This window comes from Danio aesculapii, chromosome 20, assembly GCF_903798145.1.
Source record: "Danio aesculapii chromosome 20, fDanAes4.1, whole genome shotgun sequence".
NCBI classification, from domain to species: Eukaryota; Metazoa; Chordata; class Actinopteri; order Cypriniformes; family Danionidae; genus Danio; species Danio aesculapii.
The window spans coordinates 36,373,143-36,393,765 of record NC_079454.1 but is presented as its reverse complement, the minus strand read 5'-3'; the positions used below and the strand labels follow the sequence as shown (position 1 = coordinate 36,393,765).

The 20,623-nt window shown below is 36.1% G+C and overlaps 1 protein-coding gene across 1 annotated transcript in view; it reads right to left on the bottom strand.

Moving 5' to 3' along the window:
* The window catches only part of vsnl1a (visinin-like 1a), a 38,982-nt gene that overhangs the window by 10,888 nt on the left and 7,471 nt on the right, over positions 1-20,623 (bottom strand). The window contains exon 2 of the mRNA XM_056445570.1: positions 19,066-19,232. Within this exon, the coding sequence (XP_056301545.1) occupies positions 19,066-19,227 (162 nt within the window). The 5' untranslated portion in view covers positions 19,228-19,232. The remainder of the gene's footprint in view (positions 1-19,065; positions 19,233-20,623) is intronic.

The window sequence follows — 20,623 nt, the reverse complement described above, 5'->3', positions numbered from 1 at the left end:
TCATCATTTACTCATCCTCCACTTGCTCCATACATGATTGAGTTTCTTTCTTCTGCTGAACACTAAGGATGATATACTGAAGAGTTTTTGTTGATTCTATGGATGTTCATGGCTGCTAGTTTCCAAAATTCTTCTGAATATCTTGTTTTGTGTTCAACAGAAAAATAGAAGTTCATTAAAGTTTAGAACCACATGAAAAAGACTACAACTATTTAAATGTAACGTTTATTTCAGTCTTATTTTTATTTATGCAATGTATTGTGTGTGTGTGTGTGTGTGTGTGTGCGTGTGTGTGTGTGTGTGTGTGTGTGTGTGTGTGTGTGTGTGTGTGTGTGTGTGTGTGTGTAATTATAATAATATATCATATTAGTTAGCTGTTTTTTTTAATCGCCTTTAATGGAAATATTATTTCTCGTTTCAGTTATATCAGCGCTGACACTGTGCTGTCAGAATGACCTAGCCACTAAAAGAGGAATGTGAAAGTTATGAGCAAATAAAGTTACTGACAAAATCATCATTTTCACAAATAGAATTAGTCAACACAATCTCACAGCAATTCGTAACTTATTGATTTAGTGGCTAATTCGTATGAATTCGTACAATCTCATTTGTACAATTTAGTACAATTTCCTCATCCCCCAATGATGGTTGGGTTTAGGGGTGCCTCCTTTTTAAAATTGTACATTTTCATATGACTGAACTCGTACAAATTCATACGAATTAGCCACTAAACTGACAAAACATAAAATACTTACATTTTCTCATGAGATCAGGCTGAAATAATAGTATGAAAATGTGTGAGAAAACATGTAAACTCACAACATCTTAAAATCACTACAGGGGCTACACAAGGGGTTATATGTACACATTTTTTATGTATGGGTTGTTTTGCGATCACGTGGTTCTGGTGATGCGCAAAATTCAGAATGAGAGCAAGAAGTAAAGCTGTTCAGCATTTCTTTTTTTGGCCAAGCGATTATAAACAAAATAAAACATAAACATTTAAATGTTCTGATTGCGATTCCTAGCACATTCCTATCAATGATGTCATGTGAAAACAACCTATTAATCACTTTATATTGTCAATGTTCAAAGAGCTTATAAACAAGACCATCCCAATTTGCTGTAGCTTAGCTACTTATGATACAATGTAGCTTTTTCAGTTCTACTTTTTCCAGCAAGTAGTTTCACAACAAACTATATTTAGTGAACTTGCAATGATCTGAAGCAACACAGCATTATCTTACAAGATCACATACAACACAATACCTTACAGCCATCTTCTAAATCACACATCTTATGCTTATACATTTAACAGTTAAATTCAATTCGTATTCTAACAGTTGGCAATTAACTTAAAGAACATTGTGCGAACGTTCTTAGCCACATGGATCCATACTTAATGTTTTTTTCTTTTCTTTTTTTATGTTACCATGTACCTAATCAAAGTTTATTATTTTGTTATTGCAATGTTTCATTTATTGCAGTTTTGCACTTTGAATCTTGACATTGCAATTTAAAACTATTTCACTTAATATGATTGCATTCGTATGTCTTTGTAATACATGCCTGAAAAGTGTAGCTTCAATGTAACTACTTACTTTTAGGCAGTAACTTGTGGTGTAGCTTACTACTTTATTAGAAGTGTTGTTTGACGGTAGCTTTTCCTGATGGCTAAAAGTAGCTTCCCCAAAACAGCTCTCCTGTATGTTATGTTTGCATGAGTGCAAAACAACCAACATGTTGTTGACTGCAGATCACTGGTGTGACTAATAATGAGGGTTTTAAATATAGGGTTATTAAAAACGGCTTATAGTTGTCACTACACTAAACTAGAACTGGAGAACAACACTGTGACACCAGCACACAAGAAAACAACAAACTGTCAGCACACAATAAAATACTCAATGAGAAGTTTTGGCTCTAAATTTATCCACAATGTCTTTTTATATTAGAAAATAAGAAAGACATACCCATAAACTGATAAAAAGATAAATAAATATTCCACTTTGTCACAGAATATTATACTCCACAACACAAGAATTGTCCCAAGTAAATAAATTACACATGACTGACTCTCATCCACTCTCATGCGAGAACATTTTAAAAGCCTCTGTCTTCCTTTACGCCAAAGTGCCTCTCTTCAAGCGCACGAATCATGAATAAACAATGCCCTATAATTTATGCAACCTTTCCTTTCCTCCCAACATACACAAGTTACTTCATGACAGGGCAGGGAAAGCGTTGAGAAGGTGAATAGCATAACGTCATGTTGTCATCCTCCTGCGGAGAAAATGAGTGAAGTTCAAGATCTCTCTGATTCAGCAAAAGACACTGCGCCATCTGTTCTGTGTTTAAATTAGCATGATAACGAGCATCGCTAAGCTCAGATATGGATGATGTAAACCGATGCTGTCATGCTGTTCTGGGTTCAGGCTGCTTTACACTGCTACAAAACAAACTTGAGCTCCTTATATTAACTGTACCTACTGAATTGCTAATTACTGTTTAATCAATGAGTGGTAATGACATGTTATGGCAATAAATGTCTACTTAGTTATTTCTAACACAGAATGCACACATTGTTACATATCTATCTATGGTAAATACAAATGATCAAATAAACTGTTTGCATATCAAATAAGACTGTCTGTTTTTTCTTCTTCTTCTTTGCAAAGTTTGGCATGGTTATTAAAGGCACATTTGAAAAGGGAGGTTCGTATTAGCGTGGCAATTTCAATATCATGTAAAGCGAGTCAGGATAGAGATTAACCCAGAGGTTTGATCTGGATTTGCTCAGTTTGTTGTAGCTGCTCTGTGAGGCTTGATGTGATTAGTGTGCTTGATGTGTGCAACTATGAAAATTACATTTTCTGTGCCCAGCAAAAGCTCCACTGACTGCTTTAAAGCAACATCATAGATCAGAAATACAACATAATTGACTATTTTGTTGGTTTGGCTGAAAGTCTTGTTGACTATTTGACCTTATGTAAACCTATATATTTAGACTAGAAGGCATGCAATCAAAATAAACACTCTTAAGTGTTGATCCTGAACTTGACTCAGTGTTTTTTCCTACATGAAACAAATCATAATTTAGAAGTAAATGGGTATTTTCACTGTCTAGTGTTTTGACACCTCTCTAATAACTCATAACCTACATACGAAAGTACAATATGTGCTTATATTTATCAGTTTCTTTCACAGAATTGTTTCACAAAACCTCAAAGTATCATCAGGAGATACTGAATTACTTTTGTTTTGCCTATATATGCAGTTTTGCTTTACTCTAAAAGAGTCAGTAGCTATTACTTGCATTTTAATAATCACTAAGGACCACGGATTCAGGTAATATTTTTTACTGTAGAAAAAGTCACCTTAAAGAATTAGTTCACTTAAAAATTGTAATTGTGTTATTAATTATTTACCTCATATTGCTTCAATCCTCATATTGTTTCAATCTTCTGAGTTTCTCTTAAACAAATTAAGATATTAGGAATGAAATGATGTGGAAGACAAAGGCAAAAATATTTTGGCACTCAAAAGTGTTCTTGGAGCTTCATCTGTTTACAGTTAAACCACTGAAACCACATAGGACGTTTTTACCATGTTTTTGGCCTTTTTGGACTGTAAACGTCTCAAGATCATCAGAAAGCTCTCTGGTTTGTCTCAACGTGTGTTACGAAGATGAACGAAGGTCTGAAGGGGTTTTGAACAGCATGAGAATAAGTGATTAATAACATGTTTTCATATTTGGGTGAACTAACCCTTTAATCGTGAATGGCTTGAGGGTGAGTAAATTAATTGTGTAAATTAGAATTTGGGGGTAAACTATTCCTTTAAAAGGTGACACGGTGGCTCAGTGGGTAGGACTGTTGCCTCACAGCAAGAAGGTCGCTGGTTCCAGTCCTGGCTGGGTCATTTCTGTGTGGAGTTTGCACGTTCTGCCAGCCTGATCTCATGAGAAAACGTAAGTGTTTTACGTTTTGTCAGTTTAGTGGCTAATTCGTACGAATTCGTACGAGTTCAGTTGTACGAAATTGTATGATTTTAAAAAGGAGGCGTGGCACCTAACCCCACCCCTAAACCCAACCGTCATTGGGGGATGAGCACATTGTACTAAATTGTACGAATTAGATCATATGAATTCTTACGAATTAGCCACTAAATCAAAAAGTTACGAATTGCCGTGAGATTATGTTGGTTCTGCCCGTGTTCGCGTGGGTTTCCTTCGGGTGCTCTGGTTTTTGCAACAGTCCAAACACATGCGGTATAGGCGCATTGAATAAACTAAATAGGCCGTAGTGTATGTGTGTGGATGAGTGTGTATGGATGTTTCCCAGCACTGGGTTGCAGCTGGAAGGGTATCCCCTGTGTAAAACAAATGCTGGATAAGTTGGCGGTTCATTCCACTATGGTGCCAATCACCGTGGCCCAGATACATATGATAATCTAAGTATAATAAGAAAAACTACAATGTGTAAAGGTGTAACTGTAATGTGGAAGTGTGACATTAAATCTTGTCACATGCTTCACATCCTTCTGAAAAAGCCAAGTCTTCATTTCACACCAGGTCTCTATGGTACTGGCAGAAACCTGGGATTTATAATGTCAATGCAATCCCCTCACCTTTAAAAATAGCATTAGGAATAAAGAAAGAAAAGACAGAAAAGGGCAAAACTGTTGTGGAGAAAAAATGTAATTCTTGGCTTGACTTTTGTCTCAACGGCTGTGATTTCCTTTCAGATCTTCAAACAGTAGGATTGATCAAATATAATTTGGCCATTTTTAAAATAGATTTATTTTTTATTTGAATGAATCGACAAAAAGACAATAAAATAAGTTATCATCAAAACCTAATTGTAAAAAAATATATAATACAAAACATTTTTGGGGGGCAAATACAGCAACGTCAGAACAGAACGTCAAAAGCAGAGTGTTATACTGTAATCATGTAAAATGATAGTGTTCTAATAACAAGTATATTTGAGATGTCCAGTTTATTACATAGAAGTTATTCTTGCAATAATTTATTCAAGATAAATCTTTTTTTGGGCCCTATCATACACCGGGCACTATAAGGCGCAAGACGTGTTTGGCATGATTTGTTGCTATTTTCAGACCAGCACAAACCTAATTTTCATGTTTTGCGTGACGTTGTTTAAATACCAAATTCATTTGTGCCACTTTGTGGACTCATGGATGTGTTGGTCTAAAAAGTAGGTTTGTTAAGGCGCATTGTTGATACATTGCTATTTTGAAAAACTGAAATAGTGCACCATTGACCAACTAACACCTGGTCTAAAGTCCAGCGCAGAGAGTTAGTTATGTGCCTATGCAGGTCCAATATGCATACACATTGCTTAATACATACAGGATGCACAGCAATACACAAATATCTTTACACATGAAAAAAGTATAGGATTAAAATGTTACAAAAATGATTATTTTCTCTAAAAAAATATGACAATTTGCGATGTTTAATTATAATGTTATTACTATAATCATTATTATTTATTATATGCATATTTATATTTGTTTTAATAAAAACAAGTTTAGATTTGTCTGCCTGTTGGGTTTTGTAGACGTATGCATTACGATATGGGGCATAAGAATAGGATGTGTGTTTGGATATAACTCAGTTTTTTGACCACACTTCATTATTGTTGTTCATTTAATTGTTTGCTGTAAATTAACACTGAATTTAGAAATAGTTTTGAAACAAGTCTTTGCGCTAAAAAAACTGAATTATATATGTAGGCTAATGGATGTCTTCAATGGAGTGAGTACAACACCGTTTCCTTATCCACGAAAGTAAAGGAGTAAAGAGTAAAAGTAAAGAGAAAGTAAAGAGGCTGAATGGAGGAGGCTTGTTCTTTCTCCTCGCACTGTAGATGATCTGTTTAACTGTTTTCTCACTAGTGAAGCGTTGGGTTTTTCCACTTACAAAGTCTGTCATTTAAATAGCAAATGCGCGCATGGCACGACACAATGCACTTTAGACTTTGCGCCTAGACCATTAATATAGATTATGTTTATGTTTATTGGGTTGTAATAAAGATCTATGAATCTGACTACAGTTTCCGGAAATAAAATGATTAAATGGTGGTGAAGTTAAGGTTTAATTATTTTAGATTTTCTAAATTTTGTTGCATCACTAGAAAATAAACTTATGTAATGATTTGTTTCCCATGTTTTTACACCGCAATGCTCTCACCATACCTTAAAGCAAAGCCAATATATAAATGGTACATTTACATACCCATGATAAACTGTTAACATAAAGCGCTGCTTATTAAAATAATTAGTCAGAAATCTCTTCCAAAGAACACTACAAAATCCACCATTGTCAGTGAGTCTTGCTAGCCTCAACATTCGTCTAAATATTTGATTACATGTACTGTAGCCACACACTATAGCCTGTCCATATACCAGCCTTCCAGAGTTCTTCCCTTGTGTACAATAGTGTATCAAAGCAGCTCCCGATAGCCCTTAGGCCTCTGAAGCGCAATGCATTTCAACAAGCAGATAATAAGGTCTCAGAGGAACAGGACTAAGTTAAAGCGCTGTCCTGACGGGTTAGTGGCACAAACAGAGCTGACTTCACGAACACAGGGGTCATGGATAATCACCCTCCCCCTGCACTACTGATTGAATTATATGGGCAATGTGCCCAAGGGATAATTGAGCTGGCTGGCACTACCCTTCCATTACTACAATGTCCCCCAATAGCATTATGTAAACCCTTTTCATTCCTAACCATTCACTTCAGATCCAATTTTGAAAGGAGGAAAAAACAAACCGTTTTTATTAACGGTCAGGGTTGATTTAAAAACCAATACATGCCAGTGCAATGCAATTTTCATAATTTTTCCGAAATGACATATTTGCTGGTGTTTTCCGAGAAGTGCTTTTCTTTTCAGTGCAATCAAACTTTTAATTTAAAGCTGAGCACTTTATGAGGTCTGCAGTTAGAATGACAGTTCAATTAAGGACCCACGTATCACATGACATTTCTGCCTGCAAACAACTATAATCAAGAAAATAATTAAGAGCTTTCATGCTAATACATGTACAGTACGCCTGGATTTCATAAATAGCCTTACTAACACAGATTATATTATTTGGAAGTGATTCACGTTTTCCTCCTGTAGAAAAACATCATGAGAATAATGCTTAGTGGCTCAGTGTATTACAACAGTGTTTTTAAAAGACTAAACACTTTATTGATATAGTAAACAACCAAGCACATGTGGCCAGAACATAAATGAATGGCAGGTAATGAAGTATTAAGCGTTTCTCCCAAAGAGAAACCCATCTAAGCAAAATACTAGCAGGCATCTGTAGCTCTACTGAGGCTCCCCCCTTTGCCCTTTTTTGGTCAGCCCCGGTTGGCGCAATGACACACAAACAAAATGGTGATGGTTGGCCACACCTACTTGTAGCTTCATTTGCGCTCTACAAAAACCTATGAATGACATCACAGATACTACATCCATATCTTTTACAGACTATGTATTTAATGCGCCATTACAATATTATATGTTAAGCTTAAACTTCAAGCTTAATACAAATATACACAATACAAATGGTTGCATTTTTACATTAAATACTATTTACTAAACTGCACTGTCCCACTGGCCTTCACAGAGTGGTTAGAGTGCAGTGAATAAAGTTCAGCACTGGTTATATGTTTTGACCCCTGTGGGACTGACCTTTGACTTGGAGGCACTTAACCCCAGGTGAATGTCAGGTAAAATGAAACAGGAATCATTTAGGATAAAGGGTGGCACAAGGCTCTGTTCACATGTCCAGCCATTTAACAGGGTCTCTTCTGAATGATGCATGATGCATTTCCCTCCCAACTTACCAAAGATCTTTCTACTGGCGGGAGACCTTGAGGTGACATTGGGAAGAGTAGGACCGGGCCGCTTTAGTGACCACTGGCTAATCAAAAGGAGCATCGGGGCATTTTCCACACAGATCTCGCACGTCACAGGACCACAGTCAACACATGAACACATACACTAGCCTTTCAGTGATGGTAAATAAGAGCTTCGCTAATGGATGCAGTTTTTGTGTGTGCGCTGTGTGTGTGTGTGTGTGTGTGTGTGTGTTTCTAACCCTCTTCAGCAAGCACTGAGCCTTTCATTCCACAAAGCAAGATAATGTGAATCTAGCTATGAAAATAGGTGGTAAATTAATAATTGTATAATATTTTTAAACTGATTAATATATATGAGTGGGCGGCCTGTGGTTAGCACTGTCACCTCACAACAAAAAGGCCACTGGTTTGAGGGGGGGGATGTTGTGATTGACTAGTAGCCTACTACCAGCAGCCTACTGTTGGGCAGTAGCGTCGCTTCAAGCTTAACTAGATTTCTCAGTAGCATGTCGGTAGCATGGCTACTTTCTAAATCACATAGGTTTTCAGTAGCGAAGCAATTTTTTTAGTCAAGTAGCGCAGTAGCGTCCACACAAGCTTCATTTACCAGTGGGTAGCGTGATCGCCTCACAGCAAGAAGGTCGCTGGTTCGAGCCCCAGCTAGGTCAGTAGGCATTTCTGTGTGGAGTTTGCATGCTAAATTTGTCCGTAGTGTATGTGTGTAAATGAGTGTGAATGGGTTTTTCCCAGTGATGGGTTGCAGCTGGAAGGGCACTCGCTGCGTAAAACATATGCTGGATAAGTTGGTGGTTCATTCTGCTGTGGTGACCCCAGATTAATAAAGGGACTGAGCCGAAAAGAAAATGAATGAATGTTTCATTGACAGTTTTATTGATCACTAAGATATGATATTTAAGTTGCTTTTATTTAAAAATGAAATTTACAAAAATAGCTTAGATGTAGCTAAGCCAAGTAGCTTTTAGCTTAGCTTGCTACATTTCCCAGGGGTTAGCTTAGCTCACTATATTTTGAAGTAGCTTGCCCAACACTGCCTACTACTGAAGTTCAAATCCCACATCGCAAATGGGTTATAATGTATGTTGCCAGGTTGAGGTAAAAAAAAACGCTTGGAGATTTATACATTTTGTCAATTGTGTGAGGTGATGGGCTTCATACAAGATCTAGCAACTTGACAAACATGGACAAAAAGGGATATTTCGCAACTAGTTTGGGCCATAAAATTACAGGAGTTTCCCAGGAGAAATAAAAAAAGAAAAACGAAAAGGTAGTGGGAGATGAAATACGGAAGACTCCTGGAAAAAAAAACTATCCCCACACTCTCTCTCTAGATTTTCTTCCTGTCTACATACTATCACAATAAATGCAAAAATAGATCATTAAAAAAAGATGGAGGAATTTAATGGAAATTTTGGAGTCTCTCTTTGACAGGTATAAGTTTTTTGCTGCATGTTAGATCTCTACTATTAATTCTATTTAAAATAGCAAAATACTGTAAGTATAAGAATAATCTTAAGAACATTTGCATGAATGACTGTGGTAAATGCAAGTTTGCAAAAACTGTTTGAAAATAAGGATTTAATAATTTTTTTCTGCAACTTCAGAGACCTTTGCATGCCACTGTTACATTATTTGCTTTGCACAATGACTTGACATTATGTTTATTCTGTACATTCTCATTAAATAAAGGCAAATGACTGGAAAAAATCTATTATTATTAAACCTATTTTGCTTTATAATAATGTCTGAGTCTCATATAACAATATATATGTAATTCTGAAACAATGCAACTCTTAAAAAAGGCATTATTATAATCTATTGTAATAATCTTTATTATTAAATGCAGCAGAGTGAATGTAAAGTAATTGAGAATCTGAATGAAATGTCCTTTCTAAAAGAATAATTTATGAATATAATGCCATTTAAGTATGAAATGCCTGTTATCCGTAGGTCATCTACAAGACCAGAGGATGGGGAATAAGATGGCGTCCTATTGATCACAGGGAGGCAATTTGTCTCCTTCACAGAGACAACCTTGTGTGACACTGGGGTCCTCCATCTTCTCCACAAAGCTATCATTATACAAAATGGATACTTCAATAAATCTAGAGTACACAGGTTATTCATTACTGCATACTGACACAAGGGGCAATTCCTGATGTTTAATACTGCGCTCAGATACACATAAACTGTCATTCAGCCTTACCTTAACATCACAGCACCTCATTTATGGGATGTTTCTGATTTTACAGACCCAAACATGAATCACACCCTTTGTTTATTCTTCAAAGTTCATGGTAACATCTACAAAAGGCATGCACATGTGATACCAAGATAATAAAGGAGGAAAGGCAATCAAAATGTTTTCTCGTTCTGGTGTGTAGCCTTGACCACATGAATGAATTTTCCTTACTCAGTATTTGAGTCTAAATTTGACAGAAAATCTAATTAAACATAAGAAGGGATTAAAAATTCCCATGACACAGTTAACGTAACATCCTATTTAAAGTGATGTCTTCATCGTGCTAAAAATGAAGCTCAAGAAACGGAGGAGACCCGCTTTGATTTTTCTAGTGTCTTTGTACATTCAAAACAAGTGCAAAGACAAACAGGTCCTGACAGTCTTCACATGTTTTTCATGCTCAGCATGGGGAAATGAAAGTGCGTAAGATCATTTACTAATTTTAGAAAAGCTGCTGGTTGGGACTGCAAATAGAAATCATCTTCAGTGATGTGCCTGCTGTAGTACATAGTGTTTTTGTGGTTAAAATTATACTTAAATATAGACTGCAAAATATGCTTTTCTTACTTTAATTTTTTTGTCTTGCTTCTAGTCCAAATAGCTAAAAACTCTTAAATCAAGAAGCATTTTCTAGACAAGCAAAACACATTGTTTTAAGAAATAATATGCCAAAATTAAGTCAGTTTTTCATTAAAACAAGCAAAATAATCTGCCAATGTCAAAAGAAAGAACAAGATTATTTTTCTTACCCCACTGGTAGATTTAGCTTGGTTTAAGAAAAAAACTCACTCAATTTTGGCATATTATTTCTTAAAACATCTAAATAATCTACCAATGGGGGTAAGCAAAATAATGTTGTTTTTTTCTTTTAACATAAGATTATTTTTCTTAACCCACTGGCCAATTATTTTGCTTGGTTTAAGAAAAAAACTCACTTAATTTTGGCATATTATTTTTTAAAGTATCTAAATAATCTACCAATGGGGGTAAGCAAAATAATATTGTTTTTTTCTTTTAACATAAGATTATTTTTCTTAACCCACTGGCAAATTATTTTGCTTGGTTTAAGAAAAAAACTCACTTAATTTTGGCATATTATTTCCTGAAACAAGACAATGTGTTTTGCTTGTCTAGAAAATACTTCTCAATTTAGGATTTTAAAGGTATTTGGACTAGAAACAAGATAAAAAATCAAATTAATAAAAGCATTTTTACAGTGAAGTTCACACAAAAGTCATTTACACATCCCTTGATTGTTTTTATACCAGTTTTTTATAAAGAAGATCTTTTAAATAATGTTGGAAACCTGTAAACATTGATTTCCATAGTAGGAAAAACAAATACTATGTATAGAATGAACAATAAATGCCATGGAAGTCAATGGTTATAGGTTTCCAACATTTTATCTTGTGTTAATAAAATAAAAATCAAACTGGTTTAAAACTAGTAAAGGGTGAGTAAATGATGACGGAATTTTCATTTTTGGGTCAATTATTGCTTTAAGTCAAAGTACAAGAATCTGGCTATAAATATAGTTCATTCAAAAGTAAAACATACAACTGTAAATCATAGCTATAAGCATTAAAAAAGTTAAAGCTAAGTAAAAAATGAGAAAAAAGATTATTGTTTTGCCATAATCAATCTTATCTAACGCAATAACAATTTAAATTCATCATATACTGTACACTACAGTGCTTAAAGGATTCTTTCATCTTTTACACCCTCATGACATATACAGCATATCATTTTTTCTTCAGAAAAACACAACAAGTTTCAGAAAAAAAAATGCTGTTCTTTTAATATGATGCTAATGATGAACCCCATTTGTTGTGTTTGAGCTACACTATTTAATGTACATAAGATGGAAGAAAAAGAAATACAAAAACAAGTAGCATTCATGTTGCAACAAAATTATGAGGATTAAAAAGTACTATTTTGTCCTCAGAATTATAAGCACAAGCAGCCAGTTTAAATGTCATTCAAGTGAAATGCTAAAATTTCTTTTATTTTATTTAACAAAATCTTTATTGGACAGTTAGATACTTACAGTTAGATACTTAAACAAACTGCTTGTTAAAATATTCAAAATTGCATTGTCATTTAGTCAACTGTAAACGGGTGAAATCTTACATGTTTATATATATACCTACTAAAATTAAGTTTGCCTTTCAGACGTCCACCAGATTATAGGTGACCTCAAAACATTCAAGAAACCAACAAAGGCTAATACATTTCTGGAGATCACGAATTATGTAGTCAGAGGAACGTACTGTATGGCTGCATTTCATCTTTAAATTGAATGCTACAGGGAAGTGGGGACGGCTTTTCCTCTGTTACCAGTTTCTCCTGTGGCTTGCCGCGTACGTTGAAGGATTTGAGACGTTAAGCAAAGTTGACCGTGGCGACGAGGATTAAGTCTGCCAAAGAAATATTCCAGAAAGCACGTAAGACAAAAACAATTACCAAAAAATAAAACAAAAAGTAAATAACAGAGTGAGAATGTGGTAAAATCTGAAAACTTGGTAAAAATCAGGCTGCCTTGAGGGCTTTTCTTTCTCTGGATTGCTTTTGAAAACACTGTCAGTTGGGTTTAGGGAAGTGGGTGGGCGCTGGTCAATCTGTGCTTTTTAAAACACTATCGGTTGGGTTTAGGGAAGGAGAGGGGGTGGAAGGGTTGGTCAGTCAGTCAGTCAGTAAGTCAGTCAACAGCAACCTCTGGTGGATTTACGCAAGAAGAGCAGGTGTGAATCGCACTCATGAGAGAAGTTTGAGATCTTAAAAAGAGAACACAGCGGCCTCTGGTGGATTTACGGGAGAAAAGCAGGCACGAATGGCACTTACAAGAGAAATTTGAAAACGAAAAAAGCGTACACAGTGGCCATTGGTGGATTCGTGAAAACAAAAACTGCAAAAAAAAAACATAGCTGGGATGTAATTGGCGCTCTTCAGAAATACACTTTCAGAATGAGCCTGGGTTGCAAGAAACATTCAACATTACAAAAAAAAAAAAATTCAAAAAACTTCACATTTTCTTCTATTAAATGACAGAAATAAACAGTCATACTTGTCCAGAATTTGACTTTGAGATGTCCAGCCACATCACTGTCTGAGCCACACCAGGGCCACAAACCAGACGCCGTCCTGTCACTCCACATTCATGTTCTGCAAGATCAGATGTGGGCAGATGTTCGATCCACCACCGCTCACCGTTTGTCCACAAGATCAAGGTCTGATCGTCTGGAGTGGGTGATGTAACAACCCGGTGTCAAACATGAGCACATTGGATGTCCCTTACTCTCATCCCTCTGCTATTCACAATCACCTTTTTGTCCACCACATCACCAAATATATCATCTATTTCACTGACAATTACGCAAGGACCATTACACTGCACCTCATCACTGGTGTCACAGTTGTAACATCTGAAACCACAGCAAACAATCTAACATCAAGAGACAAAGGGATCACTTTACTGACACCATGTACAGTCATCATGTCTAGATACTATTGGCAGAATAATCCAATAGTATCTGGAAGCAGACTTGGATTTGCAAGCTGAGACTGCAAATCTCAGAGGTGCAATGTCAGACACAATGCACTCAATGGAGCTTGTGACGTCATTGTGAGGAGTAGGGTTAGGGGTGGGGTTAGGTGTGGGAATTAAATGCATTGCTCAGCTTGCAACTGCCCCAAGTCTGCATCCAGACCATTCTCCAATAACAAGAGGTGCTGCACAGAGTTCAGCCATCAGGTTAATAATCTTTGATTCTTTTAGAGTATTAAAAGACATTCAGTTATTAAAATATACCAATTAGATTAATGCTCAAAACTGGAATACCACATAAAAACAAGCGAAGAACGCACCATTTCCATCCAATGAGTCAAACAGAACAAAATTAACAATTCTTGATAAACTGAAACCAAATATCAAAAAGAAAACAGAATTTGCTATGGTAAAAAAAAGCACATAAGAAGACGAAGATGCAAAGAAACGTAAAAAAAATATGGTGACATTTGGAGGCAGTTTGGGGAAGTAATAGCAAAGCCTATTAAAGGCAAGCCTGAAATCATTAGCCTAATGGCCTGTTTCCACTGAGTGGTATGGTACGGTACGATGTGGTATGCTTTTATGGCCATTTTCACTGTCAAAGGTACCAAAAAGCAAACCGTACCGTACCACTTTTTAGGTACCCTTCGCAAAAGTTACCTAGCACGACAAAAGGGTACCAAAAAGCTAGATGCACAGCTATTGGTTAAAGGCATAATGGCTAACGCTGCCCCTATGGCCGTACACAGGGAAGTTATGGCAGGCCAGTAGATGGTGATGTCAAGTTGTAAAGAAACATAATTCTGTATTCCAATAGTTTTTTGGTTGTCAAGTACATGGGCATAGACTAAACCAGGGCTGCCTTAATATTGGAAAAACATGATATTGTGATATTTCATTTATCTGCAATACATCTTGCGCTATAAACACAGTTTCAAAGGGTTTTCTGAGAAGTTTAACAATCTTCAGGTACAGAAATCGCATAATCACAATGCAAAAAAGCCTTTCTTACTTTGTTTTGCCTTGTTTCTAGTCCACATATCAAAAAAATTCTGAGAGCAAGAAAAAATATTGTTTAGTTTTCACCGTCAGAGGAAATAAGTGAAAATAAAGAGTTTTACATTAAAACAAGCAAAATTATCTGCCAAGTAAGTCAAATAATCTTGTTTTCACTTTGATATTGATACTTTGATATTTGGACTAGAAACAAGACAAGAATCATAAGTAAAAAAACATTTTTTGCATAAATCATATATTTTATAAATACAGTGATTAAATACAATTCTGTAGCTCCTGGTCTACTTTAATTCAGACTCAACATTGCATATCTTTGCGATGTGTCGTGTCTATTGCGGATGCACACATTGCAATATCGATGCTGAAACGACATATTGTGCAGACTAAACACATAACTAATTTGCATGAGCAGGACATCATCATTTTTACAAAATCATTATGTTAAATAACAATATTTATTGATGCACAACACATTTTTAGAATTATCACAAAATCAATAAAATAATATAAAATAAAATAAAGATACTAAAATACATTTTTAAAAACTCGTATATACTTATTTTAGCAACAGTCTAATGATTTTCTAAATGTTCACCCTATAAGCACATGGCCACATAATTCTATTACAGCTCATAATCTGTTCTGATATTTCCTGTAAATCAACTGTTTAAGCTGCGCTTCAATAGTTGGACGTACATGATCTACAGCATCTGCTGAAAAGATTCCAGTACAAACCGGGGTAATACGACTGATCTCATCCCCAGTCTAGTCTGGCAACCTATTATTGAAAAAGCATGAATCATTGAAAAGATGCTAAATTTAGCATCCAATATGGCTTCCACAAAAACAGAGCAAAAGACAATGCCAGCAGCTCACCAAGCTTTGCCCATATAATCAGACTCATTTGTGGGCTTAGATTATTGTCTCAATACTTATCTATAGAAGAGCTTAAATTATTACCTGTGCATCTATAGAAAAGCTAATTACAGAGATACTTTAAATACCTTACATCTTAATATAATATAATATAATATAATATAATATAATATAATATAATATAATATAATATAATATAATATAATATAATATAATATAATATAATATAATATAATATAATATAATATAATATAAAATATGATGGCAACGCAGTGGTGCAGTAGGTAGTGCTGTTGCCTCATAGCAATAAGGTCGCTGGTTCAAGCCTCGGCTGGGTCAGTTGGCATTTTTGTGTGGAGTTTGCATGTTCTTCCTGCGTTCGTGTGGGTTTCCTCCAGGTGCTCAGGTGTCCCCCACAGTCCAAAGACATGTGGTACAGGTGAATTGGGTAGGCTAAATTGTCCATAGTGTATATGTGTGAATGAGTGTATTTGGATGTTTCCCAGAGATGGGTTGCAGCTGGAAGGGCATCCGCTGCATAAACATGTGCTGGTTAAGTTGCCGGTTCATTCCGCTGTGGCGACCCCGGATTAATAAAGGGACTAAGCCGAAAAGCAAATGATGAATGAATGTAATATATCATATAATATTTATTATTTATTTTAATACTTTATAAAAATGATTGATTTAGCTATGCTTAAGTTAAAAATGCATGTTAAAAAAAAATCTCATTACGCTAATTAAATTAAAAAGCACATAGGGTGATTCATGACTGACCACAACCCATCACTAAACACCTGTTCCCAATACCCCTGTGCAACAAGCAGTATAAGTGCCAACACACACACACACACACACACACACACACACACACCATTACCCATGCACACACACAAACAATGCTTCAGTCCGCAGGATCTCAGCACCCTGCTAATGTGAGGTCATCCATTTCCTCTCGCTCAGATTTTAATAAAACTATCCGATTGATATCCTTTTCCTGAAAACTACAGTATTATCCCAGATCACTGAAAGTCTCCTGCCCTTTCTTTTCATTTCGCACCAATCTGAAAGCATTGTGGCTTCCGAGCAGAGCTGTGAGACTTGTGGTTATTTACTCCGGCTGTTAGTTGAAATGATCTTGCATAATGCCTTTACAAAATTCATATTCATATTGTAATTGGAGCTGCAAGGCTGTACAGTAGACACACTTAGCATCCCCAGCAAAACGTTCACTTTGTGACAAACTGAAGTATATATCCTCATAAATCATAAGAATCAACTACCAAAGAGAGTAAAACATGCCATGACAGCAACTGTTCATCCCTAACAAGCCATAAAGAAGCTAGGCATATGACTAGTAGCCAACTAACGTGGCCCTGTAGATCCGAATTGAGTTTTGTGCCAGTTATACACCAGACTATATCCAACAGAATGACTCAGAGGGCTCTTCCAGTCTTTTGTACATCACATGACGCTTCTGGTGCTCTCCTCAGCGACCTCTTTGGTCTGGAGCAATCCTTTTATTAGAACATTTGACCAAAGTGCTTGAGAGACCCAAGATTACCAAATAGCACACATGTATTACAATATAAAACACACATATCCTGTCAAAGTTTCAGCTAACCAGATTAGCACTGATTAGTGAAATAATTGCAAAGTTGAATCTTAATAGAGTGAAAGTTTATCATCTGCATGTGTTTTTGAGGCATGTGACTGTATAAGCATTTCAAGCAAGATTTAAGGATTCAGGTACAAGAAATTATAAAAGGATTAACTGGATTTATATGATGAAGACCGAAAACTGTTATTTTAAAGTTGATTATTCCATTTCTGTACTCGAATACTGTTCGATTCTCCAGTAAATCATAAAGCATTGTTAACTTAAGCTGTGTCTTTATTCATTTTGTATTTATGCATGCTTGTAATTTGTTTATTATATTTTATGTAGATGCATTCCCCAGCAAAATATTCAATTAATTGTGAATTTGAGATTTATACACATTAATCACATCACATGAATGTTGAATAAAAAAAGCTTCTCGTGGATGCATGGTTAATTAGGATATAGGATAATATCAATTTCATCTATTTAAAAATCTGTAATCTGAGGGTTCAAAATAATGTAAATGTTGAGAAAATTGTCTAAATTAAGGGCTTACAATGCACATAACTAATGAAAAATTGAGTTGTTATAAATCAGTCTGAGATGATTGGCGCTTAATGACATGGTGCTTTATCCTGCTAGAAGAAGCCATCAGAAGATGGGTATGTAGACATGGTCAGCAACAATACTCAGGTAGGCTGTGGCATTGACACGATGCTGATTTGGTACTAAAGGGCCCGAAGTGTGTCAAGAAAATATCCCCCACACCATTACACCACCACCACAAGCCTGAACCGTTGATACAATCCTTGGATTGAAGGATGAATCCTTGCTTTCATGTTGTTAACGTCAAAATCTGGCCCTACCATCTGAATGTCGCAGCAGAAATCGAGACTCATCAGACCAGGCAACATTATTACAATCTTCTATTGTCCAATTTTGGTGAGCTTGTGCAAAATGTAGCCCAAGTTTCCTGTTCTTAGCTGATAGGAGTGGCACTCAGTGTGGTCTTCTGCTGCTGTAGCCCATCTGCCTCAAGGTTGGATGTCTTGTGCGTTCAGAAATGCTCTTCTGCATACCTCAGTTGTAACGAGTGGTTATTTGAGTTACTGTTGCCTCTATATCAGCTAGAACCAGTCTGGCCATTCTCCTCTGACCTCTGGCATCAACAAGGCATTTGCGCCCACAGAACTGCTGCTCACTGGATATTTTCATTTTTTTGACCATTCTCTGTAAACCCTAGAGATGGTTGTGTGTGAAATTCTCAGTAGATCAGCAGTTTCTGAAATACTCAGACCAGCCCGTCTGGCACCAACAACCATGCCACGTTCAAAGTCACTTAAATCACCTTTCCTCCCCATTCTGATGCTCTGTTTGAACTGCAGCAGATCGTCTTGACCATGTCTATATGCCTAAATGCATTAAGCTGTTGCCATGTGACTGGCTGATTAGAAATTTGCGTTAACGAGCAGTTGGACAAGTTTACCTAATAAAATGGCTGGTGAGTGTATATTTACAGTAGGAAATTAATCAAATGTCTTCCATGGACCATGATCTTCAACTAATATTCTAATGATTTCTGGCATAAAAGAAAAATCGCTCATTTTGACACATGCAATGTATTATTAGCAACTGTCAAATGTTACCTTTGAGTGTCTGTGAAGTAAACTAAAATATTACAATTTACTACAAGTTACAAAATATTACAAGTTTTTTTAATATCATGAGCCCTACCCTGTGCAAGGAAATTAGCATTGCATTTAGCACTAGCTGCAACCATAAAAGCAAACAGAGAATCCTAAATAGAGAGAATTATAAGACCATCAAAAAACCAGCACATGTAAAGAAATGTATGACAACGTGACTAGTGTCCATACCTTAACATAGAGCTGCTGGAACTCATCTAGATTGAGTCGTCCGGTAGGGCAGTCCTTCAGGAAGCCTTTGTACCACTGTTTGAGTTCGTGTTCATTAAATTCTGTGTTCTTCACCAGGTCTTCCATTACCTCAGGGGTCAGCTTGCTGTTTTGTTTCCCCATGGTGTCTGCGAGGCACACAAATCAAAATAGCTGTGATCTCACTTTGCCTGGAGCTGTTATTCATTTTAACTGTGAAAATTGTGTAAACTGTATAAAGGTTGTTCTGCCAAACGGAGGTCGACTGTGACTCTCACATGCACCGGCATTACAAAGTTCGAGGATTCATTAAGTCTTTTTTAATTTATCTTGTTAACAAATGGGTAAAACTATGTGATTTGAGGAATAAAAGATTAAAGTACAGAGTATAAAGGTTTTAAATTACAATTGATTCATATTTTGTAGCTGCACTTTACTGTAGTAATATTCCTTGTTGTATATAAATATGTCTGAAAAGATTTTCTTAAGGTATAAACTACTGTTACAGTGAATTACTTACTTACTTACTTACTTACTTACTTACTACCAGGGCCATTTTTATACCGAAGTTGAAATTTAGCCCACCATATTGGTTTCATAACATCTAGTTTTTTTTTGTTTTTTTTTTTATGAGGTGAGTTGTTAACCCAATGCTCAACCCCTAATCTGGAGGACCAGGGCATACACACATACACTACAGAAATTTTGTTTACCCAATTCACCTCCAGCACGTCTTTGGGCTGTGGGGGAAACCGAAGCACCCAGAGGAAACCCAAGCAAACACAGGAATAACATGCAAACTCCACACAGAAATGCCAACTGACTCGAACCAGTGGCCTTCTTGCTCTGAGGCGACATTGCTACTCACTGCGCCACTGTGTCACCCTTACAGTGAATTACTTTTTTCATAATTAGATTTTGTTTTGCTCTGAATAGTATTTTATTTACAGTACACAAAATTACAGTAAACACCAAAGCTGCATTACACAATTTTTACACTATTTGTTTGACGGTTTTAAACTTAAGAACCAAAAAAAAAACATTAATTCATGCAATAGACCAGGGGTCACCAAACTTGTTCCTGGAGTGCCAGTGTCCTGCAGATTTTAGCTCCAATCCTAATCAAACACACCTGAACAAGCTAATCAAGGTCTTACTAGGTATTCTTGAAACAATCAAGCAGGTGTGTTGAGGCAAGTTGGAGCTAAACCCTGTAGGGACACCGGCCCTCCAGGACCGTGATTAGTGACCCCTGCAATAGACCATACTTTTTTTTCATGAAATGAATAATAATGAACAATACTACACTGTAAAACCAAAAAAGTTAAGGTAACTCAAAGCGTTTGAGGAAATCAATTGCAACAAACCATTTAAGTTCAAAAACAAATCCTAATAAGTACTGTTAACTTAATCTATTTGAGTAAATGAAGCAATTTGAGCACAGTAAAAGCTAATAAATGAAGAAAACTTAAACCAATAGAGTACTGTAAAACCCAATAAGTTAAGGCAACTCCAACCGTTTGAGGAAACCAATTGCTAC